At 41.8% G+C, this 24,760-nt stretch overlaps 3 protein-coding genes across 3 annotated transcripts; 2 read left to right on the top strand and 1 right to left on the bottom strand.

Moving 5' to 3' along the window:
- The first annotated feature begins 7 nt into the window (after positions 1-7).
- LOC115815805 (ras-related protein ORAB-1) lies at positions 8-2,079 on the top strand. The gene is made up of 6 exons (XM_030778817.1): positions 8-21; positions 426-498; positions 992-1,087; positions 1,274-1,369; positions 1,449-1,580; positions 1,858-2,079. Exons 1-6 carry the CDS (start codon positions 8-10, stop codon positions 2,077-2,079), a joined length of 633 nt encoding a protein of 210 aa, XP_030634677.1.
- A 2,229-nt stretch (positions 2,080-4,308) lies between these two features.
- LOC115814916 (gap junction delta-2 protein) lies at positions 4,309-5,404 on the bottom strand. The gene is given in 2 exon segments (XM_075353581.1): positions 4,309-5,229; positions 5,231-5,404. Coding segments are annotated over 2 exon segments (1,095 nt in total).
- A 4,378-nt stretch (positions 5,405-9,782) lies between these two features.
- Positions 9,783-20,248, top strand: vezf1b (vascular endothelial zinc finger 1b). Its single transcript, XM_030777715.1, has 5 exons — positions 9,783-9,867; positions 16,975-17,738; positions 18,204-18,273; positions 18,514-18,679; positions 19,875-20,248. The coding sequence occupies exons 1-5, from the start codon at positions 9,835-9,837 to the stop codon at positions 20,216-20,218; spliced, it is 1,377 nt and encodes a 458-aa protein (XP_030633575.1). The 5' UTR covers positions 9,783-9,834; the 3' UTR covers positions 20,219-20,248.
- The last annotated feature ends 4,512 nt before the right edge of the window (positions 20,249-24,760 follow it).

Raw genomic sequence — 24,760 nt, 5'->3', positions numbered from 1 at the left:
TCTGATCATGAATCCTGAATAGTAAGTACATGGGTCACTTCAGAGACCCATTTGTTTTATTTTGTTTTATATTTTTTGGGGTTATTGGAAAAGACTTCATTGTTTATGGAAACCTTCCTTTGTTACACAATTGAGTGGCACATTCCTTTTGAGTTGCTAATTTTTATGTTTGAACGCCAACTACATAAATGCCTTAAATTTTGTAATCTAGCTTGATACATATCATGTTTGGGGGGTGGGGATAGCTGTTAGCATGTTTAAGGAAATTGAGCTACATTGTTAGTCTAGGTTTGAGCCTGGAAACTAGTGTGAGATGCCAAAAAAGAAAAAAAGGGTTATGTGTGAGTCAGCTGTCCAAATTTCCTCATAAGGCAATGTGGGGAAAAAACATTTTTTAGGATTGATAAGTGTGTTTTTTTCCATAGTGATTACCTGTTCAAGCTGCTTCTGATTGGCGACTCTGGCGTCGGTAAATCATGCCTTCTCCTGCGATTTGCGGTAAGGTGGAAGGGGTTCTCTTTTTGTCTCTCCTTAGTCGGGACTGGATCTGGAAACTACAGGCCAGTGGCCCAGGTCTTTTTTTTCCCATTGGCTCCCCTTTCAGAGCTGTGGGACATGATGTTACAGTGACAAAGGCCATTTCTCAATGCTAGTAGAGTAATTGAGGGAATGCATGCGGTCTAATATTCTTGAATAAAGGGGCCTGACAGACTTTGGTTAATGAGGCAGTATTTCAAAGGCTTGAGTGTAGTACTGTGTTTAGCCTTTTACAATGCTTTGACCCACCCAATCGGGGTAAGCCGCAAAAGGAGGTGTTGTAATTGGATACATTGTTCAGATACTTTGAGAAAGTTGTTATATGACTGCTGACTGGTGATACTGAGTCTGTCAACTTTCTGACAGTCGAGTTTTTAAATGTAATTTCACACTTGTAGATGATGCGTGGACCTGCCTCAAAGCGGTCTTCAAAATGTTATTTTTCTCCACCCAGGATGACACCTACACTGAAAGCTACATCAGCACCATTGGGGTTGACTTCAAGATCAGGACCATCGAAATGGACGGGAAGACTGTCAAACTGCAAATTGTCTGTAAAAATTTTAGACAAATGCTATTTGTTTTCTATAGGTCATTCTCTATTCATTATGACTTCGTAATCTGTTTGTTACTGGTTAGTGTTATGTTGTTTTCTGCACCAGCACATTCAGTTTGCCTTGCTCTGCTTTGCCTTGTTAACAAAAAAAAAAAAAAGGCTTGTGTTACTCTCCCATAGTGGGACACTGCTGGTCAGGAAAGATTCCGGACTATAACTTCCAGCTATTACAGGGGAGCCCACGGAATCATCATCGTATATGATGTCACTGAACAGGTAGATCTGCTCAGCTGTAGGCTGGAACAATGGGACAGACTGTCTGACCCAGCACTGATGTGACCATCTTTGGTTTTAGGAGTCTTTCAATAATGTCAAACAATGGCTGGAGGAGATTGACCGCTATGCGTGTGAAAACGTCTCGAAGCTTCTGGTGGGCAACAAAAGTGATCTGGTCTCCAAAAAGGTGGTGGATTTCACCACGGCACAGGTAATCTCACCATAATCTAACCACGTGGATAAGACTATGTGAACGAGGTCTGCATTCAATGGCTACAGTGTCTAATGGTTTTATGAACAAACTTGTTCAAGTTAGAATGAGCAGATTTTGTGACCAAAATGTCATTGACATTTCATTAACTGTAAAAGTTTCCAGGACTGGCTGATGACATTTAGTTCCTCATGAAATGCTTACAAACTGTATTTTGTGACAACACTAATGGTCATTTTTGTGTGTGGGGGGGTTGTCTTTGATTTGTGAATTCCAGGAATTTGCCACCCCTCTCAAAATCCCCTTCCTTGAAACTAGTGCAAAAAATGCCACCAATGTGGAGAAGGCCTTTTTAACAATGGCTGCTGAAATACAGAAGCGGATTGCAGCAGACAATGTCCAGAATGAGACTGTTAAAGTGGGGTCAAAAATAAACAGTGCCCCTTTGTGGCCTGGAGGAGAAAAGGCAGCAGCTGAAGAGGTCAACTCTTGCTGTTAGTACCACAATAGCGTGGAAATTTTCAATGGTGGACCAGGCCAAACTCCTACAGAACTTCTGGCACTGTCCTAAGTTATTACTCACAAAGTCTTCAAGACCTCAGTTAGTTTAACGTGGTGTGTGTTTGTGTAGAGAAAAGCAAATGTTTTGAGATAATTGTTTCCTGTACCTGTCAACAAACAATATTAGGGGTTATTTGCTTATTTATATCTTTTTTAACATCATAAATTATTTGTGTGTTTCATAATCACATCTGGATGGTGATTTTCTGAGATGTATTTGGCAGTTTGGCTTCTAATGTGTCTTTTTTGCTTATATTTTATTCTGTTAAATAGTTTGATTATTGTCATCATGGTGCACCTTACTATTGTAACAGGACTCTCACATCCTAATACTGAAATACAGCCAGAAAACTGCAGTGAATGACGATTGCTTGACAAAAGATTAAGAAAAGATTATTGAAACAATTTTCTCTGTTTCCCCACTTACAGCAGCTTTGTCCTTTAATTGCTTGATTTAATTGCTGTCCTTTGTCCTTTAATTGCTGAAGTGTAACAGATACTATTGTATAGGCACAATGAAATGTTTTATAGTCCTAAAATGGAAAGCTGACTTTTATTTTGACAAATTCGATCCCTTTACAAGATGGGCTACAATATGTTTACTGGAAACACCTTTCCCACAAATAGATCCAAAGCTCCCGAATAAATAAATTGTTTATTTCCAGCATAAATAAATGTGTTTTGAACATGTGAAAAGGGTCTCTGATTTAAATCTTGAAAAAAGATTTTTTTTTTTAAAAAAAAAAAGAATTGAGCAAAGATTCAAATTGTGTTGTAGTCAACAATTAAATCTGTCCACACACCCCATTCTATTAACACAACATATATCTGATGTGTTATGTGAATTTACGTAGCAAAAATAATTGATTCAGGTGATCAGCCACAGTTATGGGGAATGGAGTAAGTGGCTGATTTTTCAGTGGAACTTAATTAAGTCATCCACTGCCATAACCCATGCATGTCATGATACAATAGGTCGTGTGATATGAGGTGCTGGCATTGTTCTCAGTTTTTCATTGACTGACTGTAGCTTGTCTGTGACTCTCCAAAGTTGTTTCAGCTTTTTTCCTCAGCGAGCATATCTCTGACCACAGGATTGCCGTCGGATTGGTTTTGGGTAGTGGAATGTTGGGGTTACACCCAATGACACGGTGAGACATGAAAATCCCAGCATGAGTGCTGTTTCTGACTAAACCAGCATGTCAACCACCGAAAGGCTGGCCCACACCATCAGTCTGTTCCACCTGCTCTGTCCCCGGATTCGCTGTTCATGCTGTGGTCTTGATGTCTCATTGCTGGAATTAGCAGATGTGGACAAAACTAATTAACTTAATGAGTGATGATCCAGAGCTGGGAGGTACAACCCTGAACCCCAACTTTAACAAATATCAGTTCAGTGGTTACAAAGTTAGTCTTGAGTTTCAGAGTTTAATTTTTTCCTTTGTGTAAAATAAATGTCCACAGACAGTGCATCTTGAGCAAGCTGCTCCTTGACTTTTACCATGGAATCTCTAAGAAAAAAAAAAAGTTGCCAGATAAACGTATGTTAATAGAGCAATCCAGGCACCAAGTGAAGTTCTTTGAGTGTGTGTGTGTGTGTGTGTGTGTGCTTAAGTATGCAATGGAGTGAATTATTCCTGGAAGTGTCAGAAGTTCACATTGTCAGAAAAGTGTCTAACACTGGAACTGCAGAACTTCAATGTTACAATATACAGAACATAAAAGATGAAATCATTAATGTATTCTCAATTTTTCAGATGACTAATAGTAAGTAAAAAGGAGCAACAGTGGAGTCATTTACCACTGAACTTATTGTTTATGTAAAAGCACTGATGTCAAAATCCAAGTTGTCTTGAAATTTATTTCTTATCATGTGTTTTAAGAACGCAGGTTCAATTATTAATTTTTTACTTTCATTTTGTTACAGAAACTCTCACAACTTTGTCATTAAAATCTTAAAAATATTCTGCTCTTGGTCAGGTATGAATAACATAATTTCAAAGATTCGAAATAGATACAGATAAAATATCAAATAATCACTGACCAATCACAGAAAATTTGACCATGTCAAACTCATCATGTTGTAGTGCTGCTACAACAGTGTATGGAGCTCTCTGAAGATTAAAAAAAAAAAAAAAAAAACATTTGATACCCCATGAAAGACCAATCAGAGCCAAGACTTTTTGCTATTCATTTTGGCCATGTTGGCGAGCTTTAGCCTCATGCGTTCCCTCTCCTCCAGGTTCCTTTTGGAGGTACATTCCAGTGTTGAGTCAGTCTCAAATGAGATAGCAGGGCCGTGGGACAGCATGGCAGGAGCTCCCTTCTCCTGAGATACAGTGGTGGAGGGCTGCAGAACCAGCCTGCCTCGCAGAGAGTGCCTGAGCTGGAGTCGGAGGGGGTTGTGGTGGGTGTACCACCTGGCACGCTCTGCCCCCGAGGCTCTCTCTGGCAGGCAGCACAAGGAGCAAGCCGTACAGAGCATACGGAAAATATAGACCCAGCCCAGGTAGTGTAGTTCAGCCAGGTTAAGGACAAAGCAACCCAGGCTGATGCTGAACATGAAGTTTAGGAAGATGGTCTTCTCTGTGGCGCGAGACACGAAGCAGTCGGTCCGAGTTGGGCAGGGGTAGGTCTCGCAGCGGAACAGGTGTGGCACCTCAAATCCAAACAGGTAATACTGACCAACCAGGAATGTGATCTCCAGGATGGAGCGAAGTACCACATGAACAATGTAAATGAGGAGTACATTACTGGACAGCTGGGTAGGATCCTCCCCCAGGAGGTGCTGTTCCACACATTCGTCCTCATGAGGACCAAGTTCTTCACCCTGGGGCCCATAGGTGGGCATGCTATCTTTATAAGCTTCTCTGCCAACCTCCAGCTGCCCCAGATACTCCCCCAGTGGTCTCTCAGCCTCCAGCCGCTTGACTCTCTCGATCTCCAGCTTCTCATCTTTGGCAATCTTGTGCAGTACATAAACAATATAGAAGATGGATGGCGTGGAGACAAGGACGATCTGAAAGACCCAGAAGCGCAGGTGAGAGACGGGCGCAAAGGTGTCGTAGCAGACGTTGTTGCAGCCAGGGTTGCATCGTGTTGCAGGTGAACTTGGACTGCTCGTCACTGTAGACTGCATCACCCACCAGTGTCACCAGCAGGATGCGAAAGATTAACAGCATGGTCAGCCAGATCTTCCCAATCACCGTGGAGTGATTCTGTACCTCTGTCAGGAATCGGCCAAGAATTGACCAGTCCGCCATCCTCTAGCCTGGTGACATAGCACAGGGACAGAGGTGTGATCTGTGGGCTGTCTCTAACTGCCAACTGAACAGTGCAATTAAAAATCTATACCATTATCTCTTAACATTGCATGAATGCCTAATTAATTCTTACCATCTTGAGTGTGTCGTTTGGACAAAGAAATGTCTTAGCCTCATTGGACTGTTTTAAAACTTAAGTCAGTCAAACAAACACACACAACACACAAACACACATGAAAACATATTCATTTTTTTTCTTAAAAAAACTTACTAGTCCGTATATTTAGAAAAAAAATCAGGGATTGTCTCTTTATATGTGCAGGTCAGAAGAATCATAGACTCTATAGCCTTTTGTTAAAGATGTTGATGATTTAATTTTGCTATTTGGAAATATTTTGTTAACAGTTTTAGACAGTCTGTGGCCCTAAAGTAAGAACAGGGCAAAGTTATACCTACAAACATGCATATAAAGAAGATCAACAGAACAGACTACTCACCTTTGAATAATTTGCCTGTTTTTGCCTGAAATCTGACAAAATGAGCCAACATTCAATCTGCATAGCTACATTTGAAGAGGATCTTGTTTGTTAAACGGAATGAACTCCACTAAGCGAGCTGAGGTAGAATGGGCTGACCACACATATTCACTCTCTCTCTCTATCTAAAACTCTCATTGTACTGTATACAGACAAAGACCACTGTACAATGTAACAAAGATTCAAAGGTACAATAGGAGGCAACTTCTCTGAATGTCCCTGAACAAAAAAAAAAAAAAAGAAACACAAATTGTTCTAAAGAACCTGCTAGAAATAGGAAGCGCTGTTGGTTTAAAGAAAAATTCTTTATGCTGTCTACTTAAAAAAAGGGAAAATGAAAATTATCCCAAATATTTTCTATGGTATAAAATGTCAACAAAGAGTCCATCTATCTTTTTAAAAGGTCAACCGCTCTGAACAATAGGTGTGAAACTGAATCACACAATGGATACATAGTCACCTCTGGAACCTCTTGTCAGGGTTTCTTTATCCAAAAACATCCAGCAACTTCTCTCATGGTCACCATAGCAGCACAGAAATATCAGTTATCCAAATAAAACTCCAATTTCCCAGACGGCAGACGTATTACAGATGGAGAGTTGAAGATCTGTGTGGACCATTGACCACAGTGAAACCAGTCCACGCAACGATCAGTAAAGGAAAAATGCACGCTTTACAGCTTGTCTGTTCTTCGCTGCATGATTTTGTTGGTTTGCTCATCAGTAAATGGGGAAAAAAAGTGTCTCGTATTAATACTGGCTCATCCGGGACCTGTCCTGTGTAGAGTGCTGCAGTACTGTCGGTTCTGTGTGGTAAACACCTTTGTTTTCATGTGTAGGCTGTAGTTCAGTCTGTCCATTGTGCCACTGGTCTACGGAAACACAGGTCTTGCATGAATATCAATGGAAAACACAGTCCTCGGGTAGCGTACTGATGCAATTAGATTGGTTACTTGACAACTAAATGAATAGGACAAATACGGGCCACACTTGAATTACCCATAAAATACTGAGGAAGAAGCATTTTATTGACATGCATATTAGCAGTCCTTATTTACCGCTTTTGGTTACGCTGTAGATGTATGAACTGACATAAAACTGAACTGTTTTACAAATAGATTTACTTTGTATATTCATAACAGTTACCATGAATCATAGGTTTTTAAATCTTATTTGAAATACCTCTCTCATCCAGTCCCCACAAACGTGAATGTGAATATTTTTATAATAGATTGTATTTTGCTGGAAGCATTACAATGCTTGCTGACTCTAAGCTAAAGTAAATGCCACCAGTAAAGTCAGCAATAAATTATGAATATATTACTAAAGCTTTTAGAATAAATTAATTTCCACAAACCACCTCCTTTACAGTTGATGAATCCATGGCTAATCTACACATCATCAAGAAGGAAAGAGATGCCATGAATATCTATGATTTTAGATTTTATCAAACAAGTTTATTAGAACTGCCGGATATTTGATCGATCGATAAGGTCTAAGTTTCATGTTCCAAAGAAAAAGTGTACTGAATCCTGGTTACAGTAAGTGCTCGCTCATATACTGTGATATGATTACCTGCTACATTTACAGTAGCATGTACTTGTCCATGAAACATATTCTAAATTTAATTTTTCTGTTATCCCACTATGTGGGTTTAGATGTGTCACACAGATTTGAGGGAAATTGTTTCCTGGAAGAGCTGTTCAAAATTTTACCAACTGATGTCTGTTGCAAATGGCTTTGACCTCCATCTCATAAAGCTGAAAACAGCCAGGAATGAGAAAGGGCAGAGAAGAAAATGGAGAACCATGTCCGATGGTTAGAAATCCAGAAGCTGCTTTCTGAAAGGTAGCTTGATGATGCAATCTCTGAAGAGAAAGAAACGGAAAAGAACTCCCCGCTCCTTGGGGTTTAATCTTGTTAGACCTGATGGTGTTGCATAGACAGAGACATTTGGCTTCATGCCACTTTTTTTGTGAAAAGTGACTGTTAGAACAATGAGTTTAGGATAATTGCAGAAATTACAGAGGTAAATTGTGAGATGGAGGCAAAAGAACAAAAGTAAGGAAGACAATGGAAGGGTGTCAGATTTCTCTTGAAGCTAACTGTGAGTATGGATGTGATTGTGATTATGTGTTTGTTGAGCACAAATGGGGAGTTTTAATTACACTAAAATATTCTCAGCCATGGAACCATAGTGACAAATGTTCTGGCAAAAAAGGTCCTAAGGTAGTCTCATACAGGAAATAGAGAAATAAAGTGTACTGAATTGAAGTGAACTGAACCAAACTAAACTGAACTGAAACCCAGCTTAGTTCAGTTTAAACTTGGACTAAAGTGAACTAAACTGAGTTGGATTAGGCAGGCAGCCTTCCGCAGTCCTCTGGTAACAGTTTCTCAAGTATCTCTTGGATTCCTTCTGGACATAGCTTTACACTTTTAATCTTCCAGGTGGAAATGAGTAGCTCTCACAGGTTCAAAGGATTACTCCATATCCATATCTGATATCCTTTTTGTGTGTAAATCTCAGCCACAAGAGGATCATCAGTGAACTCAGCTCTCCTGCGTTTGTGTACTTTGAGCTATGCATGGCTCTAGCCTGCTACCCAACCGAAAATCGTTAGCAGCTTATCAAGGTGTTTTATTATTTACGGAACACTAATGTGTAATTTACACACTAATGTGTAAATCAAATTAATTCCAGCGCTAGGCCGAGAGTTTATAAGCATATATACATATATGCTGCAGTATTATATCAAGAAATAAAGGTATGTTCTGATAAACGAAATAAGCATCAATCAATAAATTAACTAATTAATTAAATACATTCTACCGCGGTATTCCAAAGAACGTGTCAATGCTTGTGCAGTTGTCATACCGAGGCATGAGAGCACCGTAGTTTGATTTTATCAGACATAGTCTACCAACGTTTCATCTATTAAGATATACTTGAAACACTGACATAAGAAACCCTATTGCAAAAAGAAGTATTTTTAAATGAATGAAGTTACAACTACATGTGTTCTGCTACACTTAAGACACAAAACAAGTACATTAAGAATAAACGAAGGGAGTCGGTTAAAAAAAAAAAAGTATTGATCTTGTGTAAGACTGAAGCAGGCAGCATACATAGATCATAACCATATTTTATACTACCAGGTATGTATTTGCACTCCATGTTACAATTTGTGAAGACTCTCTCTGTTTTACGATTATTGAGAGTAAAAACAAATTATAAAACGATGACACCATGCAATTAAGTTTATAGACTAAAACACTGGAGCGCACAAGTCTGTGGCGATTACACTCCGCAAGAAGTACTTTATCTTCCACTGGTATCAAACATATAAAAAAGGAAAGAAAAGTCTGAGGCTGAGGTTTCGGTACAACTCTGAGTAGCTGAGCAAATCATCAAATTACGGAATGTAATACTTTATGCACTGAATTAATTTTGCTGTTATTCGAACGATGCGATAAAAAATTACAGATAAATTAACTTATATATATGTACAAATTTTAAAGGAAAATAGTAACGTAAATCTGGATTAAAAAGTATTAATTTACATTGCGCGCAAAATTAACATTTTTGTCACTATTTTGTCACTAGGTGTAAACACTTAGACCAAAATAGGGGCTCGTTAATTTGCCTCCTGCGCATTTTCTTTTCATCCCTCAGTTGATTTCCTATGAGGAAACAAATTCGTCCAATAAGTTGTGATTTGAGCGTGAATTTACAAAATCCTTTTTAACGGTCAAAGTGTCCTAATATCAAATTGTACCAATTCTCAAATGAATGGTTTAGTCCTAAGGGTTACAGGAAGTTGTAGCAGCTGCCATGTTTGGCTGCTTTGTTGTAGATTTCTTGTAGGTTTCCTGCAGATTTTTAAGTGTAGCAATGGAGCCGAGTTGGAGTACATTCTTATTTCAGGTAAGCAAACTGTTAACAAACCGTAGCTGGTCGACATAAATCGTAACTCCAAGTCTTGTTATATCTTGATCATTTTATGTTTTATTATGATAAATTTATGTAAAGCTATCTCAGCAAAACAATGGTTGCTAGCCAGTTAGCAAGCTAGCATACATTAGCTAGCAAGTTTAGCAAATTGCTATGCTAGCTACATCAGCCACAGACTTCCAGCTGTGATGTATAGGGGTGACGCTTTGCTGGGGGGGGGATCTGATTTCTGTGTTTTTCTTTCGTACGCTCTTTTTTTCTTGTACTAACTCAAACAAATTATTCACTTTAGGCCAGGATAAAAAAATTTTGATATTAGGGGCGTTACACTGGCAGTTGTTTAAATTTGCTGCAAGAAAGTAATGAAAACAATGAAAACAAAGGTCGCATTTACAGTTTACAACAGTAACTGATTTGGCTACTGAAGTTTTTCTGTGATAAACATGACCTGAATGCAGTAACCAGTACAGCACTACTTAGTCACATGTTTAACGGCGTTTGTGCACATGGAAGAGTTGCATGGAAAAAGGGGCAGCAAGTTTAGTTAGCCAGCAACATTTTTTGCCTCTTTAACTTTCCCTCCCCTTTCCCTGGAATTCAAAAATATGTAACCTGTCTGCGCGGGTTCAACATGGAATCCGGACTACAACTGTTTGAGGCCCTATCTGGAGTACTTCAGGTATTGCAGACAATACACTTGCACATGGCCTATTGCTATGTGCATATTTCTAAGGAAACTACAAAACCGTCACGAAGCTCTTCTTAATGAAAGCGAGTGTCGTCTTTACTCAAACCTGTTTTCAGATCCGTTCAGCTAACCAGATAGCTAGCTAGGTGACATGGAAGAATATATGTTCCCATCGGCTAGATCACACTGTGTAATCTACTTGAGCTTTATACACATTATCTGTGTATAAATATGAGCTATTCCTCCAAGTAGTTCCGTATTTATCCAGAGCTCCCGGTATTCCTGTCCCTGAAAAGTTTACACTGTTCGTTTGCTAATGGCCCAGCTAGCTAAAAATTTGGCAAGACAGAACCTCGAAGCTGCCAGGGCACTTTGAAGTAGGTTTCGCTCCGTGTTCTTCAGTAGCAACGTTGCCAATAACAAAAACAAGTGGTCGAATTTAATGAAGGTAGACGACAACGCATTTTCTGCAGACCACACACCTCGGGACGGCAGGATAAATGGTAATTGCCGGGTTCAGCGGCATAGCTCAGCTCTCTGAACTGCTGCCCTGCCTATAGGATTATAGACTAAAAGTTTACTTCGATCTTAAGATATCAGGTACATTCTCTCTGCGCTACACGTGAAAGATAATTGGATATTGGGACGGACTGAAAAGTGTTTTCTTAGACTGTGGAGTGAAGAACCTAGTTAAGGTATATCAGCATGCCTGATTGACTTGCCGGCATAATAGTTCTACATTTTGTATAAGATGATACTCATTGTAAGGACCGTCATTGCACACGTCTACCAATACCCAAATAATCTAATGTTCTCTTTTGCGATCCAAACCAGAAAATTGACTCTCGGACAGCTGCTTTGTTCAGTCCTGTGTACTGTTAAAAATGTCCTTCTTTTAGATGGGCTGAGATCAGGTTGATCAAGCAGTAGACTGATAGGCACTCTTTAGAATAAACGGTTTAAAATATGGTGAAAAAGCAGAACAGGAGAATGTTCCCACCATGCTGTCCAAGCAAAGTGTACCACAAGGATTCTCAAAGCATCTGCACACACGCAAGAATTTAAAAACAGTTTGGATAAGACACACAACACAGTAACACAATCGAAAAGATCAAAGAACTCATTTGTCCTCACAGTATCTCGGTCATATGGTCCTTCAGTAAAAAGATGTACTGCACATGTATACTCGAGAAAACAGATATTTGTTGGTACAGAGGATAGACAGACAGACATATGGCGCGTGTGTGAGTGAGGGTGTGATGATCTAACCAAGATGTGTCTTGCCTAGTTGAACACAATACAGCATTGGCTAAACTATGCATATCAGCAAAATAAACAAATTGTTCCATCAGCTTGGCAACCAAGCAATGTTTTGGACCAGTGTTGTGTTTTGATATAGGCTATATGTTACTTTGTAATTGGCTTAGCCAATTTTAATGACTGTTTCAAATGATCGATAGGAATGCACCAATTGTAGAATGTCACAGCATTGGATTGTTTTTTGTGTTTTGTTTTTTTTTCCCTTGAAGGCTTTGAGTCTTAACTTTAAAATGTCTCCCAACTGATCTCTCTGCATTCATTCTCAAAGAAAACATGACCCTTTATATTGTATTTAAAAACAAAACTGATTTCTCTGGTATGAATGCCATCTGTAATATGGTTTTTGTCTCTCACTGCTGTGCAGATGTTCTGCCTTTCAGTTTCATGTGTAGGGGAATCACAGAGGTGTCGTCTATGCTATCTCTGCCCAAGCACGGTCAGAGACTTCAGAAACAGCTCCACTCACTCCTTGTTACAAAGCATCCAATGAATACTGTGGTTTAGTGCATCTCCCGTCATTGTTCTGCTGGCGTGGGAGTTTTCTGTCATGAAACGCAGGATCGCACACTTCCCAACAGGCCTCTCCTAATCCTCTCTCAGGTTGAGGAGGAGAAACCGATTCGAGGAACTCTTTTCTTCTGCCGGCGCTACAGACAGCCGAGTGTTTCCACTGATATCTCTCAGTTACTGAAACCAAACATCAGAAGTGAGTTAGTACACTTGTAACCAGAAAACATTGATTTTAGTCACCACTAGATTGACAGCAGAGTGAATGTGCCATCACTGAAATTCCATGGACCTGAGTTAGAGGAGGGAGAATTACGCTACAGTGAATTATGGCTCCTCAGTGGGCATGGGATTAAGCTGCTAGTCTGAAAGTGGCTGACATGGAAAATATTTTGAGCCCAAAAAAAGAGGCACACATGCTGCTTTTAATGCACTTTGTCACGCATTTGTGCTTCCATGTTCCTGTGTTTCATAGCAGGGCCACAGGTAAAATATCAGCCTGTGTCTGAATGATGTTAAGCCTGCATATGTGTATATATATACACCCATGTGTTTTTTCCCCAGCTGAATGTCAAAGTGGAGAGAAGTGCTTGCTGGCTATGACTTGATGTTAACTTTTAGGTTGCTGCTTTGCTGAAGAAACCTTTTTTTTGTATTAGGTATTTGTATGACAAACAGAAAAATGAACAATGTTCAGTGAGTGGTCATCTTGTAGGTAAAGCTGAACACCAGTTTTGTTTTCTGAAAAGAAAAAGATTCAGGTTTTAGAATCACAAAGCACAAGAGGGTCTGTCAGAGGGTCATTTTCTTGGTTCAGCTTTTCCTCCATGCGAAGATGCAGTTTTTTGCTTCCTCTGGTTCTCTGGCCTGTACCAGTGTATTTGTGCTGTTGTTTTCCATGCCCTTCTCAGCAGACCAGTTATTTAGTTACATGTGACCTCAGCCATCAGAACGTATTTCTGTCAAAATCATCAGAACGGCGTGAAAGCACAGCAGGCAACCCTGCCGCTGTCTCTCACCAAACGTCTGACTGCTTCACAGTCTCACACACACACACACACACACACACACACACACACTCTTACTGTGTGAACTTAGTCTCTGGCACACACTGCCTTTCCCCTCACACTACTACACTGATTGATATCAACACTCTGTCCCAAATGATAGCTCTCAGACACACTCGCTGTTTACGTCACTCTCTCGTGCACTCATACACGTTGTTTTTGCCAGACTGCTAAGTGCTAATTGCAGTAAAAGGTCTGATCTGCTCCCTGTAGCTAACGCCTAATAACAAAGCCCTTAAGCCAACACACTAGAGACCAACACACTAGAGAAGAACTGTTTGCAGAGCCACCCCACAAGGTCTGGTTAGCACACACAACTGCTAAGGTTAATGTTCTCCATGAAAGAGCTTTAAAAGAGCCTACCGCTATGTGTTAGCTGTGCTAGCCTTAGAGGAGAAATATGGTTTATTATCATTGGCTGGGGTTTTTTAGCAGGTGTAAGCAGCAGAGCAGAGTGATTTGTTGAATGTGGTGTGAGTTTATTTTTCTGTGAGCGACACAGAGCTAGATTCTCGTATGACCCAGCCCCTGCTGTGTGTGGAGGCCGTCCATGAGCAGTCACACAATGACAGCAGCTGCTGAATGGAGCTTTTTAGCGGTAGTCTCTGCTTTTGGCTGCTCTTGTTTTAGCCTTCTGTTTTGGCTTGTTTCTACTTCTCCCAAGTCATGCCTTGTCAGCTCCTCTTTTCCCACACTCCCCTCTGGCTACTCACACACTTAATTCCATGAAAGTATGCAAATTGGACACGTGATGATGGAAAAAGAAAGAATGAGAAGTCAGGGATGTTGATGCTGAGGCCAGAGTGGTGGTGAGAATTGGATTCCCTCTCATTCCAGACTCTTTATTTGTGGTAAAGGTACATGGTGCTGCTTTGAGAAGGATTTTCGCGATAGGATTGCAGGCAGTCGACTGTGAGTTACACTCTCTGACGTGAATGTGTTTCTCATGTGGAGATTGTGGTGAAGAGATAATGTGTCTCTCTGTGGTAATGGTTTAATACGCTGGTTAGAGAACTGCAAATCATCCCTTATCATGTTAATGGTACACGTTGGCTGTCTATTAGGACATACCTCTCACTTTGTGCTGGTTTTAATGTGAAAAGAAGCTTTTTATTGGACTTTAATAAGAAAACCATTTTGATGGAGACAAAGCGTACAGAGGCTTGGTAGTCGTTAGGCCTTTAACAATTATTTTCTGACGTGATCGCGGTTCCTTTGTTGAACTGCGGTTAAAGTTTTTATTTTTTTTTCTTAATGAGATGGGTCAAAGCGTGATCACACTTTTGTTTGCATCCATCAAACACGTTTCCAATGCCTGCGTGCACCCTGTAGTGCGACAGAGCAGTAGGTATCCTATCAGAGGACGCCCCGGCCACATTGATTTACAGTTGTGAAGTCAAGTCAGCTTTCGAACGTTAAAAATCCAAACAGAATTGGGCAGTTTTGTGAGAAGCGGTGTTGTACCTTTGAGAAAAGCCCATAGCATTAAACTGACACGTTTGGTTTTCACTGGAGTTTTCATGTAGTGTTGGTGAAAAAAGTCGCTACAGCATCAGTTTAACACTGCATTCGGTAAATGGACAGTAGCCTGTTATTACATTATCTGGGTCACATAACAGTGAAAAACCAGAAGATGTATCCTTAGATTTATTCAGAACTTTAATTTGTTTGAAAAATAATAAATAAATATTTTTTTAAATTTGACCGAAAGAGACAATTATATTGTTAATCACAACTATTTCTGGGACAGTTAATTGTACAGCAACATTTGGAATTGTTATAGCTCTAGTAGTTTTATCTGGAGCTGTTTGTTTGTGGCCTGTGGCCTGTGGCACACTCACCTCTTTGGGAGTGTCATGCATTTCCTCTGGCCTGAGACTACTCTCTCTTTCTCTCTGCATCATGCTGACACACTCTCTCTCCCCCTCCCTCTGTGTGACGTGATGTGCTTCCACGCCGCCCTCTGACCCCCTGCTCTGTCTCGGAGAAGAGCAGATGTGTGTACAGGTCATGGTGACACGCAGAGGGGTGAGGCAGACCTTTCCTCAGCCTGCTCTCAGAAAGCTTTCCTCTCATTGCAGAGAGATACCACTGACACATCCAACACACTTAGGCTGGCTGAGTGTGTTGGATGCGAATCCACTGGAATGACCCATTCCACTTAATGGCTCAGTGAGAGTCCTGCTAAGCTCCAAGGTGTGCGTTCCTCTCATAATTAAGGTTTGAGTGAGTTTCTCTGAGCATTTGAGTCCGATTGTCAGAAGCAGACATAAAGGCACAGTCATGTGTTTGGTTGTGTCATGTCAAACTCAGAGAACAGTTTCTAACCTATATACCTGCCTGGTCTCCTGGTCCCAGCTCAGTGTGGGGTCTGGCCTTGCACAGGCTGCACCTGGTTTGGAAGATAAAGTGCTGTTCTCTGCTCTGCCATGGTTCATTAGTCTCTCCGCACCTCGCTAAACACAAACCCTCGGGTCCCCTCGGCTAAGTCACCGCCAGCTCTGCTCTTGTTGTCGGAGTTGCAGGCATGCTCAGGAAATGAGTCACTTTCTATTTCTGATAGAGATCTACCGCTGGTGGCAGGGACAGCAGGTCATCTACCTCATCGTCTCCAATAGCACCGCCACCCCGTGATCTCACTGGCCCTAACCTGTCTTCCGTTTTTCTTTTTTTTTTTTTTTACCGTTGGTGTTTAAAGAAAAAAGGCAATGCGAAAGCACACGCTGATGGAGCCTTAGTCATGTTAGGGATGTGCAGAAGATTAATTTTTCAAGGTCAACCGGTGGCTGGTGCGAATGTGTGTCGATAAGCACAAAAGCCTGTTTCAGAACAGAATGATCTGCTCCACTGAAATCCGTTGCGTGTCGGACTGATCGAGTTTTGGGAGGGTTTATTTATTTATTTATTTATAACCTCTGTTAAGATGTTCAAATCCATGTTTGAAAACATTCTTCACATTTATAGAGTCTGAAACAAGCCACTGACAAGTTAATTTGCTGTTAAATATTGTCATTGGCCTATTGTCCTTTTCTGTCTGTACGGGAAACTGACGAACGCATTTCACCATCAGGCTTGTTTTTCTCCCAGTTCAAAATGATCTGACATTATCATTTCTGAAAAGGGGAATAAGAGAAAATACCACAGTGCACAAATGAAGGGAGCAAAATGAGTAACACCGAGATCTGTTTTACCACCATCAGCATGTATGAGAACCACGTGATGACTCAGAATAGAGTCAAAACAAAATCGGAACATCCTGAAATGACTCACTCAATGAATTCAACATGAAAATTGCAAAAATGTCACTGTCACTGAAATTTCGAAATGTCAAGTTCGATTTTATAATTTCATCTTCCTTTTCTAGCGACCTCCAAGATGACAAAGCAGACTTACTTTGATCTCTCTCCTTTTTTTTTTTATTAGATATGTGCCCTTTATATAGTTTGTGTGTATTTGAATCTATGTGTTTGAATCTATGTGCCTGTGTTACCCATCCAGCAGGCCAATGAAGCCCTTCATCATCAGCACCAGGTGCCCCAGAACAGCCTGCTTCCGCTGCTCAACTCTGGGGTCGAGCCCCAGGACCAGAAGCCTGTGTTACCTATCCAGTTGGACCAGAAGCCCCCGGTCAGTGCCGCCGACCTCCTCAAGGACAATGTGGCCAGTGTGGCGGGGGGTGGTAGAGGAGGGGGAGGTGGCGGGGGCCCGGTCCCGGTTGCCGTGGTGAAGAAGGAGCCCAAGTCCAAGACGCCGTTCATCTGCGGCTACTGCAACAAAGCTTTTCGGGACAGTTACCACTTGCGGCGGCATGAGTCCTGCCACACGGGCATCAAGATGGTGTCACGGCCCAAGAAGACACCCACGGCGCCCACCATGGTGCCCCTCATTTCCACGGTGCCGCGGGAGAACAACACTAACCCCTCCTACATCTCCACCATCGCTGGCATCCTCACCACGGGAACCACCTCCACCACCACGGCCGCCGGTATCATGTCGGCCATCCCGCCGCAGCCCAGTGTCCCCAAGAAACCGCCGAAGCCCGTAAAGAAGAACCACCCGTGCGAGATGTGCGGCAAGGCCTTCCGCGATGTCTACCACCTCAACCGACACAAGCTGTCTCACTCCGACGAGAAACCGTTCGAGTGCCCCATCTGCCAGCAGCGATTCAAGAGGAAAGACCGCATGACTTATCATGTGCGCTCGCACGATGGCGGCGTGCACAAACCTTACATCTGTTCTGTCTGTGGGAAGGGCTTCTCCAGGTGGGTGGAGCTAGCTCCGTTAGGGTCACAAAAAAGGTACAAGGTATCATCTGTTTCATAATTTTATGGTTTGTGCTCTCTCTCTCCAGGAGTCAATGACCTCTCGGGTATTCACTCAGTGCCCAATGCTTTCACACTGTAAGCCTAGAGAACAGGGTGTAACTCTGCATTCTAGACAGAGGATTTCTTTAAGTCCCAAGTTGTGTTGAAGATTGATTTTTTTTTTTTTAGCAGAGTCTCTATACGCTGTGATAGCACTCCCAGTATTTTCATGGTCTACAAAGCCTGTCTAGGATGCCCCTAGAGAGATTGTGAGCAGACTAGTCCATTGTTTCTTTTTGGGAGTCTTCCTCTTTAAGGTCTGCTGGCAGTAATAAACTGTGCTCCGTAACTGGACATGACTATGTAGAAGGTCTGAAGTGCCATGATGAAAGGCGTGTTTCCTTGTTTGTGTTCTCTCCACAGGCCAGATCATCTAAGCTGTCATGTGAAGCACGTTCATTCCACAGAGCGACCCTTCAAATGCCAAGTAACGGTAGGAGGTTTCCTTGTCATTTCTGTGTATTTCTCTCTCTCAGACTCCCCTTGGGTTAGTGTGTAATGTAGGGATGCAAACGTCTGTGTCACTGTCTGGGGCATGAACAGTGCAGTCTCTGTTTCTCACTGGCTGCAGTTTTCAGGGCAGTATTTCACCATTCTTTATGACAGTAGTGAGGGAGATCACACACACACACAAACACACTAGTGACCTAATCTTCTGTCCCTCCCCCTGCAGGCATGCACGTCCGCTTTTGCCACCAAAGACAGACTCCGTTCCCACATGATCCGACACGAGGGGAAGGTCACCTGCAACATCTGCGGCAAGATGCTGAGTGCCGCCTACATCACCAGCCATTTAAAGACACACGGGCAGGCCAGCTTCAACTCCTCCTGTAACAAAGGTACGCCAGCCTTCGCACCTCCTCCCACCACCTCCTCTTCCTCCTCCACCTCCACCACCGCCACCCCTCGGCCTCTGCACGCGTCGCTCGCCTCAAACCAGGAACCCCCACACTGACAGACGCCAAGGTGGGCATCCTGTCTGGCACCGTGACGTCCCGTTGACCAAACACTGGTATCCCTTCATCTGAGTCTCCACTGGTATCCCTTCATCCTTCAGCCAACGTTCATGTGTTCAGTCACATGTTGTCGAAATCCTTGCTTTGGTTTATCTTGATCTACCTGATTCAAGGTTTTCTTTATTTAGATACCTTATTTGACAGAAAGCTCAGTTTAGCAGCAAACCACTGGCATTTTGCTGTTCCCATTCTTGGTCTTGCTTGTTTATCTCTCGATCATCTTTTTTTTTGCTGTCTTTTTTTTTTTTTTTTTCCCCCGCGGTCTGTCTTCTCATGGCTATAGTCGTCCGTAAAATCTCTTGTGTCTTTTTAAATGTCTGCAGACCAGTCACAGTGACCTTGTCGTAGTTTTGAATTTTCGTTCTCTGCATTGTAACCATACTCGGACAAGAGATGTTCAGGGAATTCTTTTGGGATCAATTCTATCAGAATTTCAGTAACACAGCCTTTACCTGAATTTAGAAAACAGTTAGTTTTCTTCATTGTCCTGACACTGTAAACCCTGCTTTCCCATTGTAAGGTGAGTTGGGATGTGTGGAAGAATTGCTGGGAAACCACTTGAAATAGTTTGCATGTCTCATTATAGGGTTGGTGGTTCTTGTCTCTCACACTTTCTACATATGTGGACTTCATGACCACAACTGTCCGTTTGTAATGCAGCTTGTTTGACAGTGTACTGAATGTGAGAAAGCACATGTCACACACAGCAGCATAATGTATCAGTAAGGTCTGTAAACATCATGGCTGCTCTGCTGAGGGAACGTCAATTTGCTAGAATATTCCCACAGTCACACAGAGTTCTCTACATTAATGTCCTTGTTAACAGATCCGTTATGGAAAGAATGACATTTGGTGTCAAATGTAGGAGACAATTCAAACAGGAACAAAAGAGAGCACAAACAGAGACAAATAGAGAGAAATAGAGAAATAGTCTATCTGCAGTATATGAGGGATGAGTTGATAGTAATGGAACTGAAGTTAAATTTTATTTGTTGTTGTTCTTCATTGTCTCTTTCAGACTCTAACAACCTGTGCAACACAGCCGCGGCAACACCCGTCACTGCCTCCGCCACCAACACTACTGCCCTTAATCGTGGCAACGCCAGTAACCCCGTCACCATCGCCACCAACACAGTCAACATCACTACGCCCGTCAACCTCCAGCACCCTGTCACCATCACCACGCCTGTCAACATTGCCTCCGTCAACATCCCCGCCACAGCAACCATGAACATCGCCCACCCAGTGGCCATCACCACGCCAATGCCCATGAACATCACCGGACCCCTCAACATCGCCATGAGACCCATGGAGAGCATGCCCTTTCTCTCCCAGGTCCTGCCCTCCTCCCCACCCTGGTAGAATGTGACGGCGTGCCCCCCCCCAAACCTCTCATCATCTTTCTGGACCTCCCTCCACCCCCCCCCCCCTTTTTTTTTCCTTTTTTTTTTTCTCTTTACACATTTCTCTTCTTGGTTTCGTCTTCCTTTGTGGATCTGGTTGTGAAGATGGCAAAGAAGGGGTAGTGCAGAGAAGGGCATTGGTGGTAGAGGAGGTCAGGAGCGGGAGGAAGCGTGGCAAAAGGGTGCTTGGCTGTGGGCTGCCGAAGACGTCGGTGAAGTGCGGAAAAAGACAATGAGATAAGGAAACGCAGGATGCACTGAGTAGGCGCCCAACTTGAATAAAAGGTCACGGCCTTTTTGCTACTATCAGAAGACATTTGCCAAGATCCCGTTTGACATGTGGAGTGAAATTCCCCATCTTAAAGTGTGCATTGCTGGTATTAATGGTTTAAAGGCTCACACAAAAAAAGTGTGAATTCCTTTTTTTTTGTTTTTGTTTATGTAGCTTGCTAATCAGTATTGGGTAGTTTTTTTAATGCAGTTTAATGAATCAAGGTAAACAAAAGGGACATGAGGCTTCCGTGTGGGAGCATTGTTTTTAAGGCTTGTTTAAGTGGCCATACTTTAAATGAATGACTGCCACTTTGTTTGTAGCTGTTTAGTAGAATGGTCAATTTTCATAGTAGGAGAACGAGATTATTTCTTGGGGGGTTTTTTGTTTTGTTTTTGTTTTTTGTTTTGAAATAGTTGGGATATGCTTTTATCTTAGTGGTTATCAGACATCTCAGTAGTGAACTTACAGGAGTCTTGCACTGAACACATATCCCTTTGGTTAAAATTCTAAGCACGTCAGTATTATCAAAGATGAAATTTTTTTAAAAGTTGGGTGCAAAGCCTGGTTTACGTTTATATGCTGTGGCCACCTAGTGGCCAACAGGTAAAACACAGAGAGAGCAAGAGAGAGAGCGATCGCCACGGTAACTGTTTTCGTCATGAACTTCCATCATATATTAAGAGCATTTAGTTTTGTAAGAATTATTATCCTCCCCCCGTACATAGTCCCACCCCCCTTACTGAAAGAAGAGGACTCTAACTGAATGGAATTGTACTCAGGAACTCTGCTGAGGATAGCCTGATCATCTGATTTTATGTAAAGGTTGTATCATGCCTAACACAATGCTCCTCTGAACATTACTGTAAACTTAATCATGTTTAAGTATTTAATACCTGATAGTTTTGTTTTTATTTTCTTATTTTTTCCTCATATTCTTTTAAAAGACATCACCCCAGAGGTCCCTGACTGTTTAGAGGTTTAAGAACTTTGTCTGATATGGCCGTCCATCACAGGAAAACAAAAACGAAACCTAAACAGAAAAAAAACATAAAGCTACACAGTTCTTAGCATATCTTGCATATGTCTTGGTTTCTCCTGATCCCCGTTTTACCAAAACCGCTCTCAAGGGTGTATTATCAGGGTGACTGCAGTAGCAACATTTTTACCCCCTCTCCCCTCCAGTTTGTGAATGCGTAGGCTGAGTCTGTGTGTGTGTGTGTGTGTGTGTTATATTCATACACTGAAGGATTGGACACCAAAAGCAACAGCCTGCTCTCCTTCCTGCTCTCTCGTTTCACAGTTTTGGAATGACCGGAGCGTGAAATACGAAACAGCCTAACACAACTTTACTGTTGGGAACATTGGGAATGTTTCCAGTCCATTTTGCCCGCTGGATATGATGGAAGCTGGCTACTTTTCTAGTCCCTGTTTAATTCTTTTTTTTTTTTTTTTTATCACGGCTCTTCTCTTCAGCGTGTCCATTAAGTCAGGAATTCCAGGAAGCACTTATAGCAGAGCTTGTCTGTACTCACAGTGTGATGTCATGACTTCCTTGGGACTGTTTGGAATGAGGTCTCAGCGTGTGTGACAAGCTCTCATCAGTGGAGATGTTGAAGAGGTCCTGAACCTGCCTGCCCTGCACAATGTTTTCCCCAGTTTTGATTTGCAGCAGTTTGATTCTTGCATGGATGTTGCATTATGGAATGTTTCCTGAGCTTGAATGACATATTGACCTAAGCAACAAATGAGCCTTCTTTAGTTTTTATTTTTTTTCCCCCAGTGTTGCCCGTTGAGCAGAGACATTCTGTCTTGGCCGAGCTTGGAAAACTGGAATTTGAAGAATGTGACTGAATTTTTTGGCAGAAAACACTAAGACATTAGGTTTTTGGAGTGTGCTTGTGGTTCGTGTCTGTCTGTCCTTCCACAGTAGTGGCACTGCTGTGCCCAAATGCGAGGAAATGGAGACACTTAATTATTTTTGTTGAGACAGAGGTACAGTACTCAGTGATGATAGCCTTCACAAGCCTTCCAGTGTCTGGAGGAGGAATTTAAATCTGCTTGGCTGTAGCAAATGTAAACATTATTTTCTCCTTTGAATTCAGAACTCAAGAATGCTTGTTTTTTTTTTTTTAGTTTGTTTCTTTCTTTCTTTCTTTTTTTTTAAACAACAAAGTGTTGTTTGTTGAAGCCACACCTTTTTGTGCATAATCTCAGAACATTTAACAAAACACGTTTAATGATTTCTCTACAGAAAAAAGGTAAAGGCATTTATTTTTCTGTTCAGGTGCAGATTGGAAAATGAAATCAGAATCTCTTCCATTTATCTCATTGGAGAAATTGGCAACTCTTGGACTCTTGTGTGAAGGCCAATGAATGTATATCTTTGTACAAAACTTTACAGTTCAGAGGATGTGGTAGTTACAATAGATAAGTGCAAGACAAAAAAAAAAAGAAAAAAAAGATAACCTTTTATAAATCTTTTTGTATTAGAACATTAACAATGGTAATTTTGTATATATGAAGACTAGGCTTTTTGTTAGAAAGGTAAAACATTCCTACATTTTTTTAAAATGTATGTCTGTCAAGAATAAATATGTAAACATATGTTTTATGTGCCTTTTATTTGGTTTGTCTAAATAAAAGATAAATATAAAACATGACTCCTGCCAGACTGGCCCGTATATGGTTTAAAGATGAGTACCACACTGGCCCAGATATGGTTTAAAGATGGGTACCAGACTGGCCAGTAAATGGTTTAAAGATGAGTACCAGACTGGCCCAGATATGGTTTAAAGATGGGTAAATGGTTTAAAGATGAGTACCAGACTGGCCCAGATATGGTTTAAAGATGAGTACCAGACTGGCCAGTAAATGGTTTAAAGATGAGTACCAGACTGGCCAGTAAATGGTTTAAAGATGAGTACCAGACTGGCCAGTAAATGGTTTAAAGATGGGTACCAGACTGGCCACTAAATGGTTTAAAGATGGGTACCAGACTGGCCAGTAAATGGTTTAAAGATGAGTACCAGACTGGCCAGTAAATGGTTTAAAGATGAGTACCAGACTGGCCAGTAAATGGTTTAAAGATGGGTACCAGACTGTGTCCAAAGGACCTCTTATCCCTGGAGTGGTGCAATCTTCCCATTTGTTCATTTCCAACATTCCCTAAGGAGCCTGATCTCCTTGCCTTCCATCTATGGAGAAAAAGTAGGACAGGCATAGATAGTCTGACCAGAACTGCTGCTGTATTAGCATAACCCACTGGTTACATTTTGAGTGTAGTCTTATGTGGCTTTGGAAAGAAAAAAGAAAGGATGTTATTTGTGAAATTTGGACCGAGACATTGCTTAGCAAGCAGCTGGCATGCTGTCGACACGCACCAAGGGGTTAACAGGTCCTGGATCAGAGATGATACTTCACCAAGAGGAGTTTATGGAAATCAGATGTAAGTTCGGTTCGATTCCTGGCCGGGCGGCCGGGATCCTTTCTGTGTGGAGTTTGCACGTGCTCCACTGGGAGCTCCGGTTTCCTCCCACAGTCCAAAGACATGCAGCCTAGGTGAATTGGAGACACTAAATTGCCCCTAGGTATGAATGTGTGTTTGTCTGTGTGTCAGCCCTGTGATGGACTGGCGACCTGTCCAGGGTGTTTCCCTGCCTTTAGCCCAATGAACAATGGGATAGGCTCCAGCACCCCCCACGACCCTAATTAGGGTAAGCGGCTTTGAAAATGAGTGAGTGAGTGAGACAGATGTAAGTTATCAGACATCAGTAGGAGTCTGTGGCACAGAAACGAGTCACTGTCTCAGTGGCCTGCCCACTTTAACTAAAATCAGCTCAGAGTGAATGGTGTCAAAAGCAGTGTCTTGGAAGGTGCATAACTTTCTCTTTTCGTGTTTTTATTGAACATTTTAAACTCAGACGTGTTGACGGAGAGGCTATTCTGTGAGAGAACTTGAGGAAACTCTAGTGAAACCACACCAGTTTTAGTCATAATGTGTGTAAAGCGAATGGTCTGACTGCCGGTTGTTGTATGGATGTGAATCTGAATAAGCTCTGCTGATCTTTTCAGTACAGGAATGTTGGAGCCTGGCAGCTGCTTCGTGCCCTGCTCAGCGTTTGTTGTCACATTGGCATATGGAGTATAATGAAGCTATTCATCGCTGCGACGGTCTTAAGGAACACAGTCCTTCAGCTATTCAGAGTCCTATGAGACTTTCATTTTATT

This window comes from Chanos chanos, chromosome 6 (genome assembly GCF_902362185.1).
Source record: "Chanos chanos chromosome 6, fChaCha1.1, whole genome shotgun sequence".
Lineage (NCBI taxonomy): Eukaryota > Metazoa > Chordata > Actinopteri > Gonorynchiformes > Chanidae > Chanos > Chanos chanos.
This window is presented reverse-complemented; position numbering and strand designations above follow the sequence as displayed.

Coding starts and splice junctions, on each gene's coding strand:
- vezf1b (XM_030777715.1), top strand. CDS start 9,835: ATGGAGCCGAGTTGGAGTACATTCTTATTTCAG. Junction 9,868..16,974: donor GGAGTACATTCTTATTTCAG/GTAAGCAAACTG, acceptor TTACCCATCCAG/CAGGCCAATGAAGCCCTTCA. Junction 17,739..18,203: donor TGTGGGAAGGGCTTCTCCAG/GTGGGTGGAGCT, acceptor TTCTCTCCACAG/GCCAGATCATCTAAGCTGTC.
- LOC115815805 (XM_030778817.1), top strand. Junction 499..991: donor GCCTTCTCCTGCGATTTGCG/GTAAGGTGGAAG, acceptor TTCTCCACCCAG/GATGACACCTACACTGAAAG. Junction 1,581..1,857: donor TGGATTTCACCACGGCACAG/GTAATCTCACCA, acceptor TGTGAATTCCAG/GAATTTGCCACCCCTCTCAA.